This window comes from Plutella xylostella, chromosome 17, assembly GCF_932276165.1.
Source record: "Plutella xylostella chromosome 17, ilPluXylo3.1, whole genome shotgun sequence".
In the NCBI taxonomy this organism is placed as follows: Eukaryota; Metazoa; Arthropoda; class Insecta; order Lepidoptera; family Plutellidae; genus Plutella; species Plutella xylostella.
In genome coordinates this window covers 11798091-11820749 of record NC_063997.1, presented here as the reverse complement: position 1 = coordinate 11820749, position 22659 = coordinate 11798091, and the positions used below count along the sequence as shown (strand labels likewise).

Sequence of the window (22659 nt, the reverse complement as noted above, 5' to 3'; positions counted from 1 at the left end):
CCATCACACTTTTTACCTTTAAATTGCGCTAATTTTCTTAGTTTTTCTGTTGAATTTTGTAACAAAAAAAAGTATTGAAATATGGTTAGTTTTTTTAATTTTCGGTTTTAAACATGAAACTTTGGCAAAAATTCAAAAAATCTTTAAATATTAAATATCTTAGAAATGGTTAATACATACACGCTCACGCCCGTATCCCAGAGGGGTAGGCAGAGATTACGGATTTCCACTGGGCACGATTCTGACACACCACTTTCGCTTCTTCCACATTCATACATGCTCGTCGGTTACGGGTAAGTACCCTTAAAATGGCCCTTTTTAGGGTTCCGTAGCCAAAATGGCAAAAACGGAACCCTTATAGTTTCGTCATGTCCGTCTGTCCGTCTGTCCGTCTGTCCGTCTGTCACAGCCGATTTACTCGGAAACTATAAGTACTACAGTGATAAAATTTGATGGGAATATGTGTTGTATGAACCGCTACAAAAATATGACACTAAATAGTAAAAAAAAGAATTGGGGGTGGGGCTCCCCATACATGTAACTGAGGGATGAAATTTTTTTTTTCGATGTACATACCCGTGTGGGGTATCAATGGAAAGGTCTATTAAAATGATATAAAGTTTTCTAAAAAACATTTTTCTTAAAGTGAACGGTTTTTGAGATATCAGCTCTCAAAGTCGTAAAAAGTATGTCCCCCCCCCTCTATTTTTATAACTACGGGGTATAAAATTCTAAAAAAAATAGAGGTGATGCATGCTAATTAACTCTTTCAACGATTTTTGGTTTGATCAAAGTATCTCTTATAGTTTTTGAGATAGGTTGATTTAACTGTAATTTTGGTTAAGTTATTGTGCTTACTACGGAACCCTTTGTGCGCGAGCCCGACTCGCACTTGGCCGGTTTTTCAGTATGTCGCCAATCTGGTCGACATACGTCCGTCTAGGGCGACCCCTCACGACTCTTCCACTCACTTCTGCTCTATATATTTCCTTTGTCACTCTTTCATCATTCATTCTTTCCACATGTCCAAACCACCGAAGCATTCCTTTCTCTACTCTTGTCACTACATCTTCTTTCAGACCACACTTTTCTCTTATAAAACTATTCCTCAATCTGTCATTCAGAGTCACACCTAACATACTTCGCAGAGAGCGCATCTCTACCGCATTTAATCTACTTTCATGCTTCTTCTGCCATACATCAATGTCGGCACCAACACGGCATTGTGAATAGCCAGCCGTGCCTGCTTTGACACGACCTGACTCGCCACAATGGAGTGAAGGGCCCCATTCACTTTATTTCCAGCATTCACTCTTTGCTCTATATCATATATATATAGTTATAAAAATAGAGGGGGGGGGACATACTTTTTACGACTTTGAGAGCTGATATCTCAAAAACCGTTCACTTTAAGAAAAATGTTTTTTAGAAAACTTTATATCATTTTAATAGACCTTTCCATTGATACCCCACACGGGTATGTACATCGAAAAAAAAAATTTCATCCCTCAGTTACATGTATGGGGAGCCCCACCCCCAATTCTTTTTTTTACTATTTAGTGTCATATTTTTGTAGCGGTTCATACAACACATATTCCCATCAAATTTCATCACTGTAGTACTTATAGTTTCCGAGTAAATCGGCTGTGACAGACGGACAGACGGACAGACGGACAGACGGACAGACGGACATGACGAAACTATAAGGGTTCCGTTTTTGCCATTTTGGCTACGGAACCCTAAAAAGGGCCATTTTAAGGGTACTTACCCGTAACCGACGAGCATGTATGAATGTGGAAGAAGCGAAAGTGGTGTGTCAGAATCGTGCCCAGTGGAAATCCGTAATCTCTGCCTACCCCTCTGGGATACGGGCGTGAGCGTGTATGTATTAACCATTTCTAAGATATTTAATATTTAAAGATTTTTTGAATTTTTGCCAAAGTTTCATGTTTAAAACCGAAAATTAAAAAAACTAACCATATTTCAATACTTTTTTTTGTTACAAAATTCAACAGAAAAACTAAGAAAATTAGCGCAATTTAAAGGTAAAAAGTGTGATGGTTTTCAGTCCTGTTCACTTTAGTATGGAAACCCCTTTTGAGTTTTCTCCGCCTTCTCTGATTGTTTTGGACATATCTTGGTGATACCTAAATCGATTTGATATTGAAATATTTCATTTGAAAGCTTATAAGTTTTTAAGCTGAAGTGCACAAAAAATTGTTATATGAAATTCTTTTTAAATTTAACTTATTTGTTTTCAGGTTTTGTAAATTTTTAATTTTTTTTATCTATTTAATATAATAATAATAATATGTGGGGACATCTCACACACGGCCATCCGACCCCAAGCTAGGCAGAGCCTGTGTTATGGGTATCGGACACCTGATATATCTACACAAATACATAGATAGATAGATATTAAATATAAATATCAACACCCAAGACCCGAGTACAAATATCTGTCTTTAAACAAATATCTGCCCCAGCCGGGAATCGAACCCGGGACCTTCGGCTCAGTAGTCAGGGTCACTAACCACTACGCCATTCGGTCGTCAAAGGTATTTTGAGGTATTGTGTCTAATTTAAGTCGAATAATGCACATTTGATTATTTTAATTAATTTATTAAGATGTTACAACATTAATTAATATGTAAACAAACAAAAAAAAGTATTGAAATATGGCTAATTTTTTTTATTTTCGGTTTTAAACATGAAATTTTGGCAAAAATTCAAAAAATCTTTAAATATTGAATATCTTAGAAATGGTTAAGTTTCGGATAATGCATTATCCCATCAAAAACATAAATGTAAAGTAAGAGCCAAGTTCAATATCATGATAAATGCCTTGGTTGTTGACTTCAACGACAAAAGAAGTGAGATCTAAATAGGTTCCAAGTTCAATGGTCAGTCCTGTATCATGATATGATTACTTTTTATAGGTAAGTACCTACATATCCTCGTAACGTCGCCGTAGGTCCTTTTAAAAGGATAAAAAAACGAAAAAATAACTAAAAGTAGACTTACATCTAATTTATAATATTTATTTATTTATTAAAGATACACCAACAGCATACATATTATTACAGTTATAAAATATACCTACAATGTGTTTTTTTTCGAACCCGACAAACTTTAAGGGTGTATTCTACGAGTGATTCCATCAAGAAAACACCCCCATATGTGGGGTCAAATCTCAATATTCTAGAAATGGCGGCCATTTTAAAGTTTTCGCAGAAGTCATCATCCGGACTTAGCCTGAATGACGTCATGCATAAAGGACCAAACTTGCAACAAGACCTGCAACATCTGATTATGAAGTGGAGGCAGTACCAATATGCCTACACGGCCGATATTGAAAAAATGTATCGACAGATAATGATACATTCTGAAGACCAATCTTACCAAAAAATATTGTGGAGAGATTCAGAGAACCAACCATTGCGTATTTATCAACTAACGACCTTGACCTTCGGTTTCAAGGTCGCGCCCTACATCGCCATGCAGTGTCTCAAAAGGCTCGCTGAGGAGGAGAAAGAACAATATCCCGACGCGGCAAGAGCATTAGACCAGGACTTCTACATGGACGATTATTGTGGAGGAAGCCATACCATTCCTAAAGCAAACCAATTAAGACGTGATTTAGTAGAATTGTTAGCCAAAAGTGGATTTAACCTACGAAAATGGACTGCGAATGATCCTAGAATTCTGGAAAATTCACAGACCACCACCAACCAAGAAGAAGAAACATTTGAATTTAAAGTACAGTCGGACTCGACCAAAACCTTGGGTCTCGGCTGGAAACCAACCATTGATAAATTCTACTTTAAATCGACCATAGAAATGACAACAAAACCACCAACCAAACGATCGTTGCTATCGGATATATCCAAACTGTTTGACCCACTCGGCTGGTTGACTCCGATAAGCATCAACATGAAAATATTATTTCAAACCGTATGGTTGTCTGCCCTAGATTGGAGTGACACCCTACCAGAAGACATCGCTACCAAATGGACCTCCCTAAGGCAAGACATACAGTGTTGAAAACAATGTAATACTTATTCTAAGGTTTAAATAGTTTTAGATATAAAGCCTTTTGTTCGTTGGCAACACTGCCCTGATAGATTTCATGGACGTTTGTGTGTTTTATTGTGCCTGGTGTAAAATAAAAGTTCAGTACAAAAATACCTGCGTTTTACTCATTTCTACAGGTTATGGGCCCAGGCCGTATCATACCACAACTGTTTCGAGACTTGAGTAAAACCAGGGAAGGATACTTTTCGCTAAAAGTTTAAATATCGGCGTCACGGCCGGCGGCCATTTTCGACGCGTGCGCCGAGAAGGAAAATACTTGCTCAGCAGCAAAGAGTAAGGAAGGTTGGCGAGAAGGAAGGGAAAAAAGGTGCATACCATGGAGGGTAGTCAAGCTGGAATCAAGCTGGAAGGTTCAAAGAATTGGAATGTTTGGAAATTTCAAACGATGGTCGTGCTTCGAGGTCATGGCCTCCTCGATGTGGTTGAGGGGCGTGAAGTGAAGCCCGAAGCTGCCGGTACTGCAGCGGAAGCCTGGGCGTCCAAGGATGCCAAGGCTCAGACGTTCCTGGTGACAAGGATGACGGAGGAGGTGATGCTACATATTATCACCTGCAGCAGTTCTGCGGACATGTGGAAAAAGTTGGCCAGTGTCTACGAGCAGAAGACGGAGACAAGTGTACACATTGTACAACAAAGATTCTTTCAATACAAGTATGAGGAAGGTATAGAAATGGCTGTATTTCTATCAAAGGTACAGGAGATGAAGAATCAGCTCAAACAGATGAACGAAGACATTTCAGACAAGCTGGTAATCACTAAGGTTCTTATGTCTTTACCGGAGGACTTCAGCCACTTTATATCAGCCTGGGAGTCTGCGCCTGATGACAAACAAACTTATGACAATCTGGTGGCAAGATTGTTGGTCGAAGAGGAGCGAATAAAAGAAAAAAGAAGTGAAAGTAATCAAAGTTCAGCCTTTATGGCTAAAAGGTTTGATAAAAAGAGTGTGAAGTGTTATAGATGTAATAAACTTGGACATTTTCAAAGCGAGTGCCACAGGAAAGTGGATAACCAAAACAGTGCAAGCTCAAGTGTTAATAATAGGCATCAGAACTTTAATAATTCAAATCGAAAGTGTTTTTACTGCAACAAAGTGGGACATTTTAAAAGTGAATGCCGATTTAATAAAAATAAAAACAATGGTAATGCGTTTGTAGTGCAAGAGACATTCAACGAACATTTTCAACAATCGCAGTGGTTAGTAGACTCGGGTGCAAGTGAGCACATGTGTTGTGATCGGGAGTTGTTTTCAAGTTATTCAACTCTGTCACAAAAATCAGTGATAGTCGGAAATGGGACTGCAATAAGTGCCCTGGGTCGTGGACAGGTGGCAGCACAAGTTTTCAACGGAAGTGAATGGATTGATACGACCATAGACAATGTGTTATTCGTTCCTGAACTAAAAACGAATTTGTTTTCTGTGAATCGTGCGGCTGACAGAGGATATGTCATGTTGACAGATGACAGCGGATGCAAGTTTTATAAACAAAAACTAGTGTGTGCGATTGCAAATCGCGTCGGAAATATGTACTACATGGACTTACGATACAAAAATAGTGCAGCAAATGTTACCCAAGTAAAATCCGAGTTATACGAGTGGCACGAAAGATTAGTGCATCAAAATATGCAGTATGTGAAAACTGTACTTGCTAAAAACAACATTCAAGTGCAGGATAGTGACGTTGATCAGTGTCAGGGATGTTTAGAAGGGAAAATACATAAATTACCCTTCAGTACGAGTGAGACCAAGACAAGCAGAACTTGTGAATTGATCCATGCTGACACTTGTGGACCAATGGAAGAAACCTCAGTTGGAGGTTCAAAATACTTCGTCATACTCAAAGATGACTACTCAAACTACAGGAGTGTATACTTTGTGAAAGGGAAGGACGAAGTGAAGAAGTGTATTGAGGATTTCATAAACCAATCTCAAAACATAACTGGAAATAAGGTTAAGACCTTTCGAAGTGATAATGGGCTTGAATTTGTAAACAAAGAAGTAAAACAACTGTTCCAGTTGCATGGCATAGTGCATCAAACTACTGTGCCATATACACCTGAACAGAATGGAAAGGCAGAAAGAGAGAATAGAACACTCGTTGAAGCAGCTCGAACTATGCTGTATTCAAAGGATATGCCTAAGAAGTTATGGGCTGAAGCTATCAATACAGCAGCATATGTGTTGAATAGAACAGGAAAAAGTAACGAGCCAGGAAAGACGCCATTTGAAACGTGGACAAAAGAAACTTTTGATATAAATACTCTGAAGATCTTTGGTACGCCTGTGTTCGTACACATACCAAAGGAGAAGAGGAGGAAGTGGGACTCTAAAGGAGAGAAAGGAGTAATGGTTGGCTATGGACAAAATGTGAAAGGCTACAGAATCTACTTCCCAAATAAAAATAATGTTGAAACCAAACGAGATGTGGTGTTCATAGAACAAAAGGAAAGGACAGAAGTTCCAGAAGAGAGAGAGCCACTGGTGAGCCTTGATGTAGAGGCTGGCATGCCAGAACCAAGCTACGAGGGACACGTGAATGAAGAATGTGCCGTCATACAGCAGAATGTGCAAGACATAAATGTAGGGAGCGATGACAGGCTGTTGCCAGGAGAATCTTCTGATAGTGAATATGAACCATGTGCAACATCTGAGGAGTCTGCTGAAGAAGTAGCAGAGAGACCATACCAAGAGGTACGGAGAGGTCAGCGTACTCGGAAGCCGAATCCACGCTATATGTGTAACAATGTGACGACAGAGACGGAGTACCCTTCTACGTACCAGGAGGCTATGAGGAGGAAAGATGCGAGTAAATGGGAGGAAGCAGTGAAGAGGGAGCTGGACACTTTGAAAGAGAATGAGACGTGGACAATCTGTGAAGGACATGATGGACATAACAGTGTTAGTTGTAAGTGGGTGTTTAAAGTAAAAAATTGTAACAACTTAACGCAATATAAAGCTAGGCTAGTTGCTAGGGGCTTTGAGCAGAATGATATGTTTAATTTAGGTGAGATCTATGCCCCAGTTGCCAAAATGTCAACATTTAGATTGTTTATAGCTGTAGCAACTAATATGAATTTACCTATTTACCAAATGGATGTAACGGGAGCATTCCTTTATGGAGATATTGATGAAGATGTTTTTATTAAACTTCCTGAAGGGGCATATAGTAATGAAAATGAAAGAATTGTAAAATTAAATAAAAGTTTGTATGGTTTGAAGAAAAGTCCCAAATATTGGAATGAGAAGTTTAATTCTGTAATAACTAAAGAAGGATTTGCTAGTTCAAAATGTGATTCATGTTTCTACTCGAGATGTAACAGTAACAGTCAAACTTATGTATTACTTTATGTTGACGATATTTTAATTTTTGGAAATGATGAAAAACAAATATGTGACCTTAAGTCTAAGCTAAACAAAGAATTTAAAATGAAGGATTTAGGTCTAGTGTCAAACTTCCTTGGTATAAATGTGAAACAAGATTTGGAAAATAATATAACCACGCTAGATCAGAAAGAGTACTTAGAAAATGTTTTAAAGCGATTTGATATGCAAGATTGTAAGCCTATGTCTACCCCAATGGATCCAAATAGCACAGAGATTTTTAAAAATTGTAAACTAGACAAAAACTCAGAGAATTTATGTAGACAAATTATTGGTTGTTTGATGTATGCTGTATGTGGAACGCGACCAGATTTATGTGTAGCTTTGTCGATATTAAGCAGATATCAAAATAGGGCAGATAATGTTTTGTTAACAGCACTTAAAAGAGTGCTTAGGTATGTTAAACACACCTTATCATATAAGATAGAGTATGTATGTAGTGGTGAGACTTTAGTTGGATGGGTAGATGCCGACTGGGCAAGTGATGTTGAAGACAGAAAGTCTACCACTGGCTATGTATTCTTTTACAAAAACTGCTTAGTTTCATGGAGTAGTAAGAAGCAGTGTTCAGTATCATTGTCATCAACTGAGTCTGAATATGTAGCTATGAGTGTAGCGGCTAGTGAGGCGTGTTGGCTTATAAACATGTTTTTTTTTTTTTTTTTTTTTTTTTTTATTTTTTTTTTATTTAAGGACCACAAAACAGATAAGTACAATGTATGTTGCTTAAGATAGGTATACCTACATATTTCATGATATATGTACTTTCTAAACATGTAGCCACAACACGAAAAATTCTTAGATTAACTGATTACTTACTTACTATTATTATAAATATTATAGTGCTAAAGGTTTCAAAATTCTAATTAGAAATTTGAGAGTACCGGGAACAGAAAATACTTTACACAAAATCTAAACATTAGAAAGTGTTGCATTTTTACTTAGGTTAACAGTTTTTAATTTATTAACGCTAGTATGATAAATATCAATATCCTCCTTGTGAGCGTTATATAACGACATTATGCGGAATATTGGGGCATGCTGACCAAGGTTAGTTTTTATGTTTGGCAGAGTAAATGGCGCTAGTTTAATGACTCTTGCAGATAGTTTGGGTACATTTAGTGTAATCAGGTGTAACAGATCAGGACATTCAATAAGACCATGCAGTAATTTATAAAGAAATATTAAGTCAGCTCGATCGCGTCTCACTTTTAACGTTTCAATTTTATATTTTTCAAGGCGAGATGTGTAAGATCTAAGGGAGCGGCTGAGATTGTCTTTGAAAGATAGGTGGTAAAGGAATCGTTTTTGGACCTTTTCTAGTCGTTCGCTGTGAACTGCATACACCGGGTTCCAGGCGGGGCTGCAGTATTCCAGCATTGATCTCACGTAGCTGTTATAAAGAAGTTTCAGGGTTTCAGTATTTTGAAATACCTTAGCCTTGCGAATAACAAATCCCAGAGTTTTGTTTGCTCTACCGACCAATTTTTCAACATGTATGCTGAATTTAAACGTTAGATGATTTTAATATTAAAAATGTATGCCCTTTGAACATAATGTGTGATAATCAATCCGCAATGATGGCAGCGAGCAGTGATAGTATTAAGAGGCTTAAACATGTAGATATAAGATTTCATTTTGTAAAAGAGTTAGTTAAGAGAGAGAAGTTGAAATTAATATATGTTAAATCTGAAGATCAAATTGCTGACATGTTCACAAAACCCTTGAGAAAAGAATCATTATTAAAATTTTGTTTTATGTGTGGTTTAAAGAATTAAAGTATAGTAGAGTCATGTGTAGAGTAGAGTCAAAGTTTAAGAATGAATGTAGAGTCAAGATTAATTACTGTATTAATGTAAGTATTACATTGAGGGAAGGTGTTGAAAACAATGTAATACTTATTCTAAGGTTTAAATAGTTTTAGATATAAAGCCTTTTGTTCGTTGGCAACACTGCCCTGATAGATTTCATGGACGTTTGTGTGTTTTATTGTGCCTGGTGTAAAATAAAAGTTCAGTACAAAAATACCTGCGTTTTACTCATTTCTACATACAGCTGATAAACACCATAGAAGTTAACAGATGGCTGGGTACTACCAAGAATAACCAAAAAGTTGAGCTACACGGCTTTTCCGACGCCTCCAATAAAGCATACTCTGCAGTGATTTATTGCAAGGTCACCACGGATAACCAGACAACCATTACCCTAGCAGCCGCGAAAGCTCGGTTAGCACCATTAAATAAAACCTGCTCAACCCCGAGGCTAGAATTGATGGGAGCTAAACTATTGTCCGAACTTATGGAAAAAGTTCAAATTTCATTGACAAACTACGCCCTTGAAAAATACTGTTGGGTTGATTCGACCGCCGTCTTAGGATGGATACAGGGAGAACCAGGACGGTGGAAACCATTCGTTTCTAACAGAGTTAAGGCCATTACAGAAGCTATACCTTCGAGTTGCTGGCGCTATGTGAACACCAGTGAGAACCCAGCGGACTGTGCAAGTCGTGGATTAACCAACCAACAGCTTCAGGAACATGGGTTATGGTGGCAAGGACCGTCATGGTTGCCATCATATAAAAAGGAAAATACCAGCGAAACCATTATTTACGATACCACATTAGAACAGAAACCAATTCCACTAAAACAAGTCAACACAGTGACGTGCCAAAACCAATCAGACGATACCATTAACACCATTATAAAAAGATTACTAGAAAGGTACTCGGACATAAACAAACTGACGCGTATTTTTGCATGGATACTGAGAATACCTAGTAAAACGAAGGGAGTTCACCAACCTTACCTTACGTTGCAAGAACTGCGGCGCGCAAATTTGCTGATCGTCAAATACGTGCAACAAGTGGAATTTGCAAACGACATAAATTATTTATTAAAACACAAAACTGTGCATTGCAAAAGCAAATTACTCAGCCTAAATCCATTTATAGATTCAAATGGAATATTGCGAGTAGGTGGGAGACTTAAAAATGCTCAAATTAACCAGGAAACGAAAACACCAATCATTTTACCATCAAACCATCGACTCACCACTCTGCTGATAGAAGAAGCTCACGCTTTGACATTCCATGGAGGAGCACGGATCACGCTTGCTAATCTCCGCCAAAGATACTGGATTATAAAAGGATATTCAACCACCAAAAAATTAATAAGAAAGTGTGTCACATGTAAAAGACACGATCCCATCAAGCAGCACCAGCTGATGGGGGATTTACCAGCGTGTCGCGTCAATCCAGAAAGTGCATTCTACCACTGCGGGGTAGACTACACAGGTTGTTTGTTGGCCTTTACTTCCACGAAGGAAGTAAAGGCCAACAAAGGACGCGGCATCAAAACCACAAAGGGGTATATCGCACTGTTTGTGTGCATGGTGACCAAAGCTGTACACATTGAATTAGTGTCGGACCTCAGCAGCTCGGCCTTCATCGCATGTCTTCAAAGGATGTCGGCTCGCCGGTCAGCGCCCCGACATATATATTCAGACAACGGAACCAACTTCCAAGGGGCAAACCGAGCACTGCAAGAGCAGCATCACCAACTAGAGCAAGTATTCAACGACAGTTTCTACAAGGAGATCACAGAAATGGGCATTGAGTGGCACTTCATAGCGCCATCCTGGCCCAACGCAGGAGGATTATGGGAGAGAGCAGTAAGGAGCCTAAAACACCATTTAAAGAGAGTAATAGGGAGTCAAAAGTTGACCTTTGAGGAGTACGCCACTCTATTGGCCAAGATAGAAGCCTGCTTGAACTCTCGACCACTGTGCGCTATTTCTGAGAATATAGAAGACCTTGACTGTCTGACACCAGCTCATTTCCTAACAGGACGACCAGGACTGACCGTGATCGAAACTGAAGAAGATGCCCGGACCAGGTGGCATCTCACATCGAAGTTGTTTCAAGATCTATGGAAGAAATGGAAATCTGAATACTTGACACAGTTATCGGCCAGAAATAAATGGATGACTACACAGAAAAATATCGAAGTTGGAGACTTAGTAGTCATACACGACGACAACCTACCACCAGGAAAATGGGCTATGGGACGGGTACTGGAGACACACGCGGGTGATGACGGTCTGATTAGAGTGGTCACACTTAAAACCAAAAATGGCCACTTAAAACGTCCTATAGTCAAACTTTCCATCTTACCAGTATACGATACAAATGAGCCAAACAGAATTCACCAAGAAACCATCAACCAACCAACCATCAACCCACCAACCAAACCAGACAAACCAGAGAAAAGGAGAGCCAGTCCAAAAAAGCCAAAGCTAGCATATTTTACATCGGCTATATTATTTATTATGATGTTGCTAATCAGCCCACTGAGTGCAGAACACAAAATTAAAAAACTGCCAACTAACCAGACACTCTATTTTGATCCAATAGCTCAACTGCAACTGGTCAGAGACAAATGGACAATGATTGTTTATTTCGACTTAGAACCATATTGGGACGGAATAAATACGTATCAAAAAATAAATCAATATTTAAAAAAGTTATGCACCACCATTGAAATGCAATCCCATTGTGATATGATAATATCGCAACTACGTCACGATTATCAGGAACTAGAGTACTACAATGAACTTTTGCTCAGTCAGCATTTCAACGTGAGCGCCAGACAGCGTCGGCGCCGGCGGGGCCTCGTCAACGGTGTCGGGTATCTGGCTAATGAACTCTTCGGCGTATTGGACTCCCGTTTCGCTGATAAGTATGTCGATGACATTGAAACTACCAGACTGAATGAAAAACATCTGTTAAGTTTGTGGAAGAACCAAACGTCAGTGATTGAATCTGAATTTAATTTAATGAAAAGAATGCAAGCCACCATAGAAAAGCAGCATAAAACCATTAATAAACGATTAAATATGTTATAAGAAAGCATGAACAACTCCCAAAAACAAATTCAAGACCTGTACGCTATCGATGATTTTACTTTGTCTGCTATGGCGGGCAATAGTTTAATTCAAAGTTTAAAACGGCTTCAAGAAACCCTTTTAGACACAATCACAGATATTTACCATGGTCAAATAAGTATACATCTATTATCACCAGCGCAACTTCGCAAAGAATTACAAACAATAAATAGCCAGATGGTAAATGATATAAAACTACCGATCCAAGATATAGATACACAGATAAGTTATATCTACAAGTTATTAAAAGTTAAAGCCAGAGTTACTCAAAAATTTGTCATATTTGAAGTTACGCTACCACTGATTGGCAGAGAAGGTTTTCAGCTTTACAAACTGATCCCTATACCACACCAATTGAAAAACAACATGATTACTATAGTACCAGTATCAGAATACATCGCGATTAATCTCAAACACGATTCTTACTTCACCATCACCATAAATGAGTTAGATGCATGTTTATATCATGAAGATGCCTACATGTGCAAACCAACAAAACCAATATTACATCTTAACAATGACCAAAACTATTGCGATCAAAACACACCAAACAATACATGCAGAACTCATAGAACACCGTGTGTGAACAAATGGGTCGAGTTGAACGTGACGTCGCAATACTTATATTTCTGTTGTGATATCTACACTATAAAAGTTATATGCAACGATCAAGTTACAATGCAACAGCTGAGTCAAGCCGGAGTCATCAGACTATCCCCACAGTGTTACATAAAGGGAAAAGATTTTGTACTTTTCTTAAACATTGTTTTGAAAGTGTTTTTTATTGCTTAAATTTATTTGATTTTATAGATTTACTTACACAGAATTTTTACTTTCATTAGATGTGTAGTGTGAGTACTTACATTTTACCATATTTTAGTTTGCTTAGTTTTAAACCATAATCATAATAATTAAGCTAACCACTTCTTCAATTAGACTATTTCATTGTCTTTAGTTGTTTCTTCTCGTGCTCGGGAGTATGTTCGAAGCAGCGCGATCGAACAGATCAGCACATTGTAATAACGCAATAACGAAATTACCTAGTTTGTATAAAATAAGTTCAGTGCACTTTATGCATGAAATTGTCTTTCTAGGTCAGTACACGTTTTACCACCGTCGAACTCACACCATTGTACTCATACTTATATCCTCCTTTTAACCCCTTTTTTGTAACCAGTTTTAACTTGTGTAACAGTGACAATATATCTACTTAAGAACCATAATTAAGTATATCATTAAATCTACCCCTTTTAACCATCACCAAAGAAAGTAGCTACGCGACGGGTGCTAACTTTCTTCAGTAACATCCAACGTCTTGACTGAACGTTATTCAGCGAAGTCGTTTAGGTGAAAAATAATAACACGTAACTATTAATTTTTAAGTTTCATTTATTTATCCATCATTCATTTTTATTTTCGTCACTTTTTATTTTCGTCACTTATTATGTCATACCGTCGGAATCATAGTAATACTTATTGAGAAAATCTTATTTTAATTTGCCCCTACCATTCGACGCTCGAATTATACTTAGGTACTCAACATTACATTACATCATTATCAATAATTTATCACTAACACAGTCGATTCTCGTATAAAAATAAATTAATTATTATTATATACAGTTCAATTATTATTCAGTAACAAATATTACACCTAAATCATGTTCGCTGGAATTATAATTAAGTACTAAATATTTACAAGTAATAATTGAGTCAAATGCATCTTGTCTCGACGAACACTGCTGAGGTAGCTGCGGTGCGGGCGCGGGGCGCGGGGCGGGGCGGGGCGCGGGGCGGGCGGGGCTACCGGCGGCGCCGCGGCTTGCGGTACCCCTTGCCGAACCAGCCCGGCGCGTCGTCCGGCGCCAGGTCGGGGTCGGGGGCGGCGGGGGGCGCGGGGGGCGAGGGCGCGTCTTCCTCGCCGCAGCACGCGCACAGGTAGCGCCGCCGCCCCACGCGCCGCCACGCGCGCGCGCCCGCCCAGCGCGGGTACCACAGGCAGCGCCGCGAGCCGCGCACCGCCCAGCACCAGGCGCACGCGGGCGGCGGCGCGGGCGCGGCGGGGGCGGGCGCGGGCGCGGGGGCGGGCGGCGCGCGCGGCGCCAGGATGGTGTGCAGGCCGGGGTACAGCTGGTGGCGGCACAGCATTACGGCGCGCTCGATGAACCGACGCGCCGCGCGCGCGCACTCGCTCTCCGCCCCCGCCGCCTCCGCCGCCGCCTCCACGGCCGCCTGCAGAGCGCCGTTCACGAGCGGCTTGTCCTCCTCGTGCTTGCCCCCCCACCCCGCCGCCCCCGCCCCCGCCAGCTCGCCGTTGCTCCAGGCGGCTCCGTTGGTCGCGGGCGCGTCGTGTCCGTTCACTTCAGTCTTTACGTCCAGCTCGCTGCGCCGCCACATCCTGAACTTCCTGAGGTCGCTGAGCGGCTTCTTGTCGTCCGCGTCGGGGGCCGCGGGGGGTGCAGGGGGCGCGGGGGGCGCGTGCTCGGGCCGCAGCAGCAGCATAGCCTCGCCGCTCGCCAGCGACACCTAAACAATGGTACATGAATTACTTATTCCTGTTTTAGTACTAGTAGTTATGGATAATAATTAAAGTTACTATTTATGAATCTGTGGTATTGATGTGGTAGGCAGTAGGTACCTGGAAGGCGGTGAGCGGCGGCGGCGGCGGCGGTGGGGCGCGGGGGGAGCGGCGCGCGAGCAGCGTGAGCGGGCGCTCGTCGTCCGAGTCGGAGGCGGAGGGCGAGGACAGCTCGGAGTCGGAGCGGCGCGGCGAGGGCGGGCCGGGGGGGCCGGGGGGCGCGGGCAGCGGCGCGCGGCGCGTGGTGTGGCGCTCCGGCGGCGCCAGCGGCGTGGCGTGCGCCAGCAGCGGGTCGCGCCGCGCGCTGTAGCCCGGCACGCGCAGGCGCAGCCGCCGCGCCACGGCCGCCATCACGGCGTCGCAGCGCGCGTTGATCTTCAGCGCGGCCACGGCGTCCTTGGGCGTCCACTGCAGGTTGACGATGTAGAGGCGCGGGCGCTGCGCCGCGGGCCGCTCCATGCTCCACAGCGGGCGGTAGCGCCGCAGCACCTTGAGGCTGGAGCCGAGGCACAGGATGACGTCGGCGGCGGCGGCGTGGCGCAGCGCCCCCGCCCAGTTGAGCGGCCAGGCCGCGCGCCCGCGCTCTCCGAAGTGCACGATGGAGTCGGTGAGCTCGCGCGCGCACGCGTGGCACAGGCGGCGCGTGCCGTGCGCGTGGCGCGCCGTGCGCTCCGTGGTGTCGAAGGCGCGCACGTACACGCGGCGGCACGCGGCGCACAGCTCCAGGAACATGTTGCCGTGCAGCTCGGCTAGCGCGCGCCGCGGCGTGCCGGCGCGCAGGTGCAGCCCGTCGCAGTTCTGCGAGACCACGAACTTGAGCGTGCCGCGCGCGACCAGCGCCGCCAGCGCGCGGTGCGTGAGCGTGGGCCGCGCGCCCGCCACGTGCGCGCGCGGCGCGGGCTGCCCGGCGCGCAGGCGCGTCCACACGCCGCGCGGCCCGCGGTAGTCGGGGATGTCCGCCGCCGTGCTGATGCCGGCGCCCGTGTACACCTGCACACACACACACAGTAAAGTTATAACATCATGTCAAGGACGTGTGACACACTGCACAACATTTTCATGCATTTCTGTGACAGTACTAGAGCTGAACAAGAATGTACCTACTGAGAAAGTATTAGCCAGTACAAACCATAATCAAACAGAAAATTTTCAGGCATAATAATTGCTTGTGTTTGGATCATTGTCTACAGTCCAACTATAAAGTCCTGCACACGGAAGTGGATCGCAACTAATTGTTTAAGACCATATTTAATCAATCTATTATATTTATAAAATAATAAATTCGTTAAAAAGCCATGGTGGTATTTTATTTTTAAAATGTATATAAAAGTAAGTAAATAACTGACAATCAAAAAAATTCTTTGCAAAATTCCACTCTTTATTGTCAGGACTTTATAGTTGGAATGTAACAAATTATGAGGCCTATGGCTACATTTATCTCTAAATAAAGGTAATTACATAAGCTAAAACTTCACTCTTCAAGCTCACAATTGATTTCTAAATCCATATTCCGGATATTTTTGTCAGAAACAAAAAATTCGAAGTTTTAACTTTTTTGAACACAATACAGAATATTGCTATCTGCCTAGTCTGGTGTATGATGTGTGTGAGATTAGGCATGCTGGCTAGTGTGCAAGCAATTTATTCATAATGAAAAGTCCCAATGTATTTTATTGTGAACATAATAATATCCATAGGTCTTCATTCATTAGTAAGAGTGAGAGCTTGGCTGCATGGCCGTGCTACAGCATCATTGACATGATCAATTTAATATGTGGCTGATAACAATGAGAATTGCCACTTTGGTTAAAATTCAACCACAGCATTATTGATAAAGAAATAGAGGAGGGACACTCTGCACTATTACTTTATCTAAAAACAATTTAAAATTTAATACAATCACCACATCAGATGTCAGATCATTATCCAATTAGTCAAGTTTTATTATAAGGAAGAACTCAATAGTGTTAGGGAAGTAGTAGGTGAGCGTGGTGGCAGCCGCGGGGGCTCGGGGACTCACCACGAGGTGCTTGGCGTTGCGGATGGCGCGCGCGAGGCGCCGGCACTTGTCGCGCAGGACGCGCGGCGGGTCCTCCACCTCGGCCAGGCGCGCCGCCGCCCGCGCCCGCCGCGCCGCCGCCGCGCGCGCCGCCGCCCGCCCTGCCGCCGCCGCCGCCGCCGCCGACACCGGCGCGCCGCTGCTGCCCGCGCCGCCGCCGCCGCTGCCGCCTCCCAGCCGCGCGCTGCATCGCTGACCGCGGCTCTGCATGCCGCGCTACTCGCCACCGTTGTCTTCCGCACACGTCGCCAGCATTATCACTCACTCACGTACCGACACAATTCAAACAAAGCAATGCTATAAAGAAGAAAAGCTTTCGCATTGCATTAATTGCAACACACAACAACGAATCGTAAACCAAACTAACAACACCTGTCATTTATATGTCAGAGCTAGTCTGTCATGGTCTATGGTTTCTCACTACTCTGTGGGATGTCACAGAGTATCTACATGTTGCTCTCAGCCATAACAAAACGCCTACCCGACCCGGATTAATAAACTCACTCTGGTATTTCATTGAAGATCGGGATTTCGCGAAAAACTGTGGCGTCAATGGTTTAATCTAGATTTTACCACTTACTAGAACTTATGATTGTAGGTCTAGACTAGACCCTAGGGTGCGCCTTACGTCCGATAGTTTGAACAGCGTAGTGTACATTCCTTACCTATACCATTTTCCAGAACCAATGATATGGGTGACACTTTAAAATTTTCCATTTAACGCATGAATACTATTGCAAAATCTGTCATTTTATTGACAACGAGCACAGAAAATATATATAATAATATTCGGTTTTTAATAAATAAAGACGTAATTGCGTTTTTCTGTAAGACAAAAAAACAACATTTAAAGCCTCTATTTAAGGTATTGATATTATTTTACGGGAAATAAGCTCTTTAGACTTTATTTACAAAATCAAAAACATAACCTCTTAAATTTTCTTAAACACATTGACAACTGACTTGAGTGCCAGTCACAAGAGAATTAGAATAAGAATTAAGAAAAGCAATATCAAAAAGGTTAGTGGTTTTCTTTACATCTCCCTCCCACAGAGAGAACAATTGAATTCTATTGTTCGATTAGCTGCAGGACACTGCTGGAGATAGCTTGGTAATATGATAGAGATTCGATTCTGCCTTCCTATGTCCGGCATCAACTTCATAGATAGAACTAGAAATCTTCTTTACGATTTTGTATGGTCCAATCCTCAATTCATCTAGTTTCTTTCTATTCAATCTGTTACCATTTTCGACATATACTCTGTCTCCGACTTCGAATTTATACTCTTCTCTTCCTGAATCGTATACCTTCTTATTGTAGTCGTGTGATTTTATTGTATTTTGAAGTGCTTGCTTTCTATCTCTGTTCAAATCTTCTTTTGTATATCTTGGTTTTAATTCAAGTGGCACAATATCTACGTTCTCTCCTTCCAAAAGGTATTTTGGAGTAAACTTTGTGACTGTATGTTCTGTTTCGTTATATTTTGCTACACATTGTTGTGCAACAGTTGTCCAGGCAGTTTTCTTATCAGTTTCGTTTATTTTGCATCTTATCTTGTTTACTAAAGTTTGATTTAATCTTTCATTAAGCCCATTTGAAAATGGTGCGTCTACAGCCGTGAATACTAATGTTATATTATTATTTTTCAAAAAGTCTTTGAATTCTTTCGAATTTATGCCAGGATATTGGTCTGTCAGTACTATATCAATATCATAACTTTGTGTAACATTTTTTATAAGCTTAATAAAATCACTGGAGTTTTGATTTTTCGACGTCAATATGTAAGCATATCTTGTAAAATGATCTACCAGAAGATGTAAGTATTTCTTAGTAGACCGCGATCCCCCAAAACCTCCAATGGTATCAATTGATATAATCTGAAATGGGCGTGTAGCCGGACCTAAATGTGACATCAAACCAAATTTTGATCGTCTTCTGGATTTGTTCTTTATACAAATGTCACATTCATCACAAATTTTCTTAATATTGGCTATTATATTTGTTGCTGTGTAGAAAGGTATTATTTTATTTATCATCTGGCTTCTTCCGATATGACAGTAATTATGGTGAACATTTCTTATTAGTTCTTTGCTAAATGCTTCTGACAGTATTATTTTATTTCTTTTTTTATTACATTTGTAGTAAATTTCATCCTCCTTAATTACAAGATTCGATTTTTCATTTTGTAGGTCAGGGTTATTTTGTTGATCTTTTTTTATATCTTCCAAGGTAATTAGATTAACAACTTTTAAAAAATCTTCATTATTATCACACGAACTCAGGACTGGATTTCTGCTTAAGCAATCCGCTTCCTGATTTGATTGTCCTGGGTTATATTTTATTTTGAAATTATATTGCGATAAATAATAGGTCATATCACCCAGTTCTTCATCAGTTCTAGCCTTGATGTTCAGATTTTCCAAAGGTTTATGATCTGAATATACTACAAATTCTTTTCCCATAAGCCAGTGCTGCCAATATTTTACCGCTTCCTTTATTGCCAGACATTCTAAATATATTGCCTTTTTTTTCTTTTGAGTTTCTGTCAATTTTTTCGAGAAATATGCTACAGGTTTGTTATCCCCGTTTTTATCTTCTTGTTTTAAGACAGCTCCTAGGCCTTTAATACTAGCGTCTGTATAAATCTTGATAGGTTGTTCATGATCAAATATTTTTAGTATTGGTTTCGAACATAATAATTCTTTTATTTTATCAAATGATTTCTGGCATTCTGTTGACCATATGAATTTTACATCTTTCCGTAGCAAATTGTGTAATGGATTCAGGATAATGGCACTATGTGGTACAAATTTATGGTAAAAATTTACTTTCCCAAGGAACTGGCGTATATTTTTTCTTGTTTCTGGTACTGGAAAGTTTTTGACAGCTGTTAAATTATCTTTCAGAGGTCTAACCGAATTATGTTCTATTATGTGCCCCAGGTATTTTGCATAACTACTGGCAAAATTGCATTTTGAAAATTTCAGTCTGAATCCTTCCTCTAATATGGCATCAAGTAGTCTTGATATATGTAGTATGTGTTCCTCAAAAGTTTTAGAATATATTAATATATCATCGATGAAATTAACTGCAAAATCTGAGAGTTTGTATTTTCTTAATATGTTGCACAATATTCTTTGAAAAATGGCTGGAGACGTTTTTAAACCAATTGGTAGGCAAGTCCATTGGAAATGGCCTTCTTGTGTGACAAATGCAGTTTTATATCTATCTTGAATCTTCAATGGAATTGACCAGAATGCTGAATTTATATCAAACGTGGAGAAAAAATTACAGTTTACAGTCTTCACCATTAAATCCTCAATCAATGGAAATGGCTGTGATTGAGGGACAACGATTTTGTTTAATTCTCTGAAATCTATGCATAGCCTTGTTTTCTTATCGTCTTCTTTCTTATATGCTAGGGTAACTGGAGCAGCAAATGGGCTGTATGATTCCTCAATCAAATCCTTCTCTAGTAGTTTGGATATTTGATGTTCGATTTCTTTTCTATCATCAGCTGTGCATCTGTACGGACGTTTGTAACAATATTTATCTACCATCAAATCTATATGAGCTTCATAATTTCGTACAGTACCGACGTCATATTTATCCTTAGCAAAGACTGATTTGTATTTCTCTATTAGTTTATCAATTTCTGTTTGTTGATATATATCTAAATGGTTCACTTCCATTTCAAATTTATCAGTGTCTATATGTTCGTTAAAGTTAACTTCCCATTGGTCTGTATAATCAGTTTTTTTATCCAGTACTTCCGTGTATAAAGGAACATCTTCTTTATTTTTGTCACCTAGTGCATCAGGAATTTTGACATTTGATACATTTTCTTTGTCCTTTTTGTTATTTTCTTCCTTTAAGGAACTTTTTTCTTCTGGATTGAAGCACTGTATAATATTTAGGTCTTCATTTTGCATTAATTTGAATTTTTTTATACAATCCAAACCGATTAGAAAATCGTAATGAAAATTTTCATTATCTATTACAAAAATATTCATACTTCTTTCCATATTCAATATTTTTATTTTTAGCGTGACCATACCTTTTGTTTTTTTCTCACCATTAATAGTTTTTAAATTTGCTGTGTGTATACCTATATCTTCCCTCTCTTGTATCTTCAGCAATTTTGCATTTATTAAGGACACATTTGAACCAGAGTCATAAATTCCGGAAACCTGTAATGTGTCGTTTAATAGTAATGTTACTTTTATTAATGGCGGTACTATTAGTTTTTTGGATTTTCGTTGTTAAGCTCGATTTCTAGTTCGGAGTTATTCACACTTTTCACAATATCTTTATGGTTTTTTTCCTTAAACCAACAATTTTCCTCCGGGTGAAAACGTTTTCCTTTTTTCTCAGAAATACAGATTGTGCACGGCTTCTTTTCTTCGTTTTTCTTTGTTTTTGTGTCAGAGTATGAATATGATTTTTTATCATATTTATTCTTTACAACCAGATGTTCTAGTTTTCCTAACTCATTGTACAGATCTTCCGTTTCTTGTAAATTTTCTCGGTCAATTTTATCAGTCAGATAATTAGGCAAGCCTGCTGCTATAAGGTCTATGAGAGTTCCAGTATCAATCGACTTCCTCACTTCTAGTAATATTTTTTCCTTTTTTAATGCATAATCAAGCAGTGATCCCATTTGATACTTAAAAGAAAGCGCATATCTGATGGGCGACCAGCCTTTGTTTCCAAATGTATCACAGAAACTTTTCTCCCATTTGTTCCACTCTGATTCGACTGTAAATTTTATAAGCGAACAGCTGTACCAATCTATACCAGCGTATTCCAAAAAGTTTTTTAAAATTTCAATCTTCTTATGGTCTTCTTTAATATGGAAGCGTTCACATTCCTTGTTGAAACTTTTAATCCATTGGTGAGCATTTGCATTCCGCCCATTGAACTTCTCAATCATAAAATCTTTTGAGATTTTACCCAAATTTTGAGTCTCCGGGTTTGTTTGTTTTTCTTCGAGCAATTTTTCTAAAAGTTTTTCCAATGTTCGATTTGAACTACTAGATAATGATTTATCCTCTTGTATGTTTTCTATCATTTCCTCTAGGTAGAAATCATTAAACTGCAAGTTTTCTCCTTCATCTAAATATATCTTAGATATTTCATCTGTCAAGGTTATCCATATTTTTCTTTTCTGGTGCCGTGTATTCAATGTTTTTCTTACTTTGGCATAGTTTGAGGTTTTTGTGATAACCTGATGTAAACTTGCAGGCTGACATTCATCCGGTATACTGAAAACTTGTCCAGTAGGTGTACCTATTGAGGTTATGCAAATGATATTGGATTTTCCATCCGCTGCAGATTTCACAGCAAAATCAAATCTCAACTTCTCCATACTTATTTAAATATGTGCAGAAAATGTTGTTTTATAATAATATTCGGTTTTTAATAAATAAAGACGTAATTGCGTTTTTCTGTAAGACAAAAAAACAACATTTAAAGCCTCTATTTAAGGTATTGATATTATTTTACGGGAAATAAGCTCTTTAGACTTTATTTACAAAATCAAAAACATAACCTCTTAAATTTTCTTAAACACATTGACAACTGACTTGAGTGCCAGTCACAAG

The 22659-nt window shown here is 40.1% G+C and overlaps 2 protein-coding genes across 2 annotated transcripts; one reads left to right on the top strand and one right to left on the bottom strand.

The window, feature by feature from the left end:
* Nucleotides 1-3267: 3267 nt before the first annotated feature.
* LOC125489803 lies at nt 3268-4044 on the top strand. The gene has a single exon (XM_048626936.1). It carries the CDS (start codon nt 3268-3270, stop codon nt 4042-4044), a length of 777 nt encoding a protein of 258 aa, XP_048482893.1.
* Nucleotides 4045-13811: 9767 nt separating this feature from the next.
* LOC119691534 (NAD-dependent protein deacetylase sirtuin-7) lies at nt 13812-17519 on the bottom strand. Its single transcript, XM_048626985.1, has 3 exons — nt 17017-17519; nt 15057-15986; nt 13812-14944 (listed from the first exon to the last, which is right to left on the bottom strand). Exons 1-3 carry the CDS (start codon nt 17263-17265, stop codon nt 14222-14224), a joined length of 1902 nt encoding a protein of 633 aa, XP_048482942.1. The 5' UTR covers nt 17266-17519; the 3' UTR covers nt 13812-14221.
* Nucleotides 17520-22659: the final 5140 nt, after the last annotated feature.

What these genes read in the sequence shown, in the direction of transcription:
- LOC119691534 (XM_048626985.1), bottom strand. Translation starts at nt 17,265, where the DNA reads ATGCAGAGCCGCGGTCAGCGATGCAGCGCGCGGCTGGGAGGCGGCAGC. An exon ending in GCAACGCCAAGCACCTCGTG is followed by an intron (nt 15,987 to 17,016) that starts GTGAGTCCCCGA and finishes GTGTGTGTGCAG; the next exon opens with GTGTACACGGGCGCCGGCAT. An exon ending in CGCCGCTCACCGCCTTCCAG is followed by an intron (nt 14,945 to 15,056) that starts GTACCTACTGCC and finishes ACCATTGTTTAG; the next exon opens with GTGTCGCTGGCGAGCGGCGA.
- LOC125489803 (XM_048626936.1), top strand. Translation starts at nt 3,268, where the DNA reads ATGCATAAAGGACCAAACTTGCAACAAGACCTGCAACATCTGATTATG.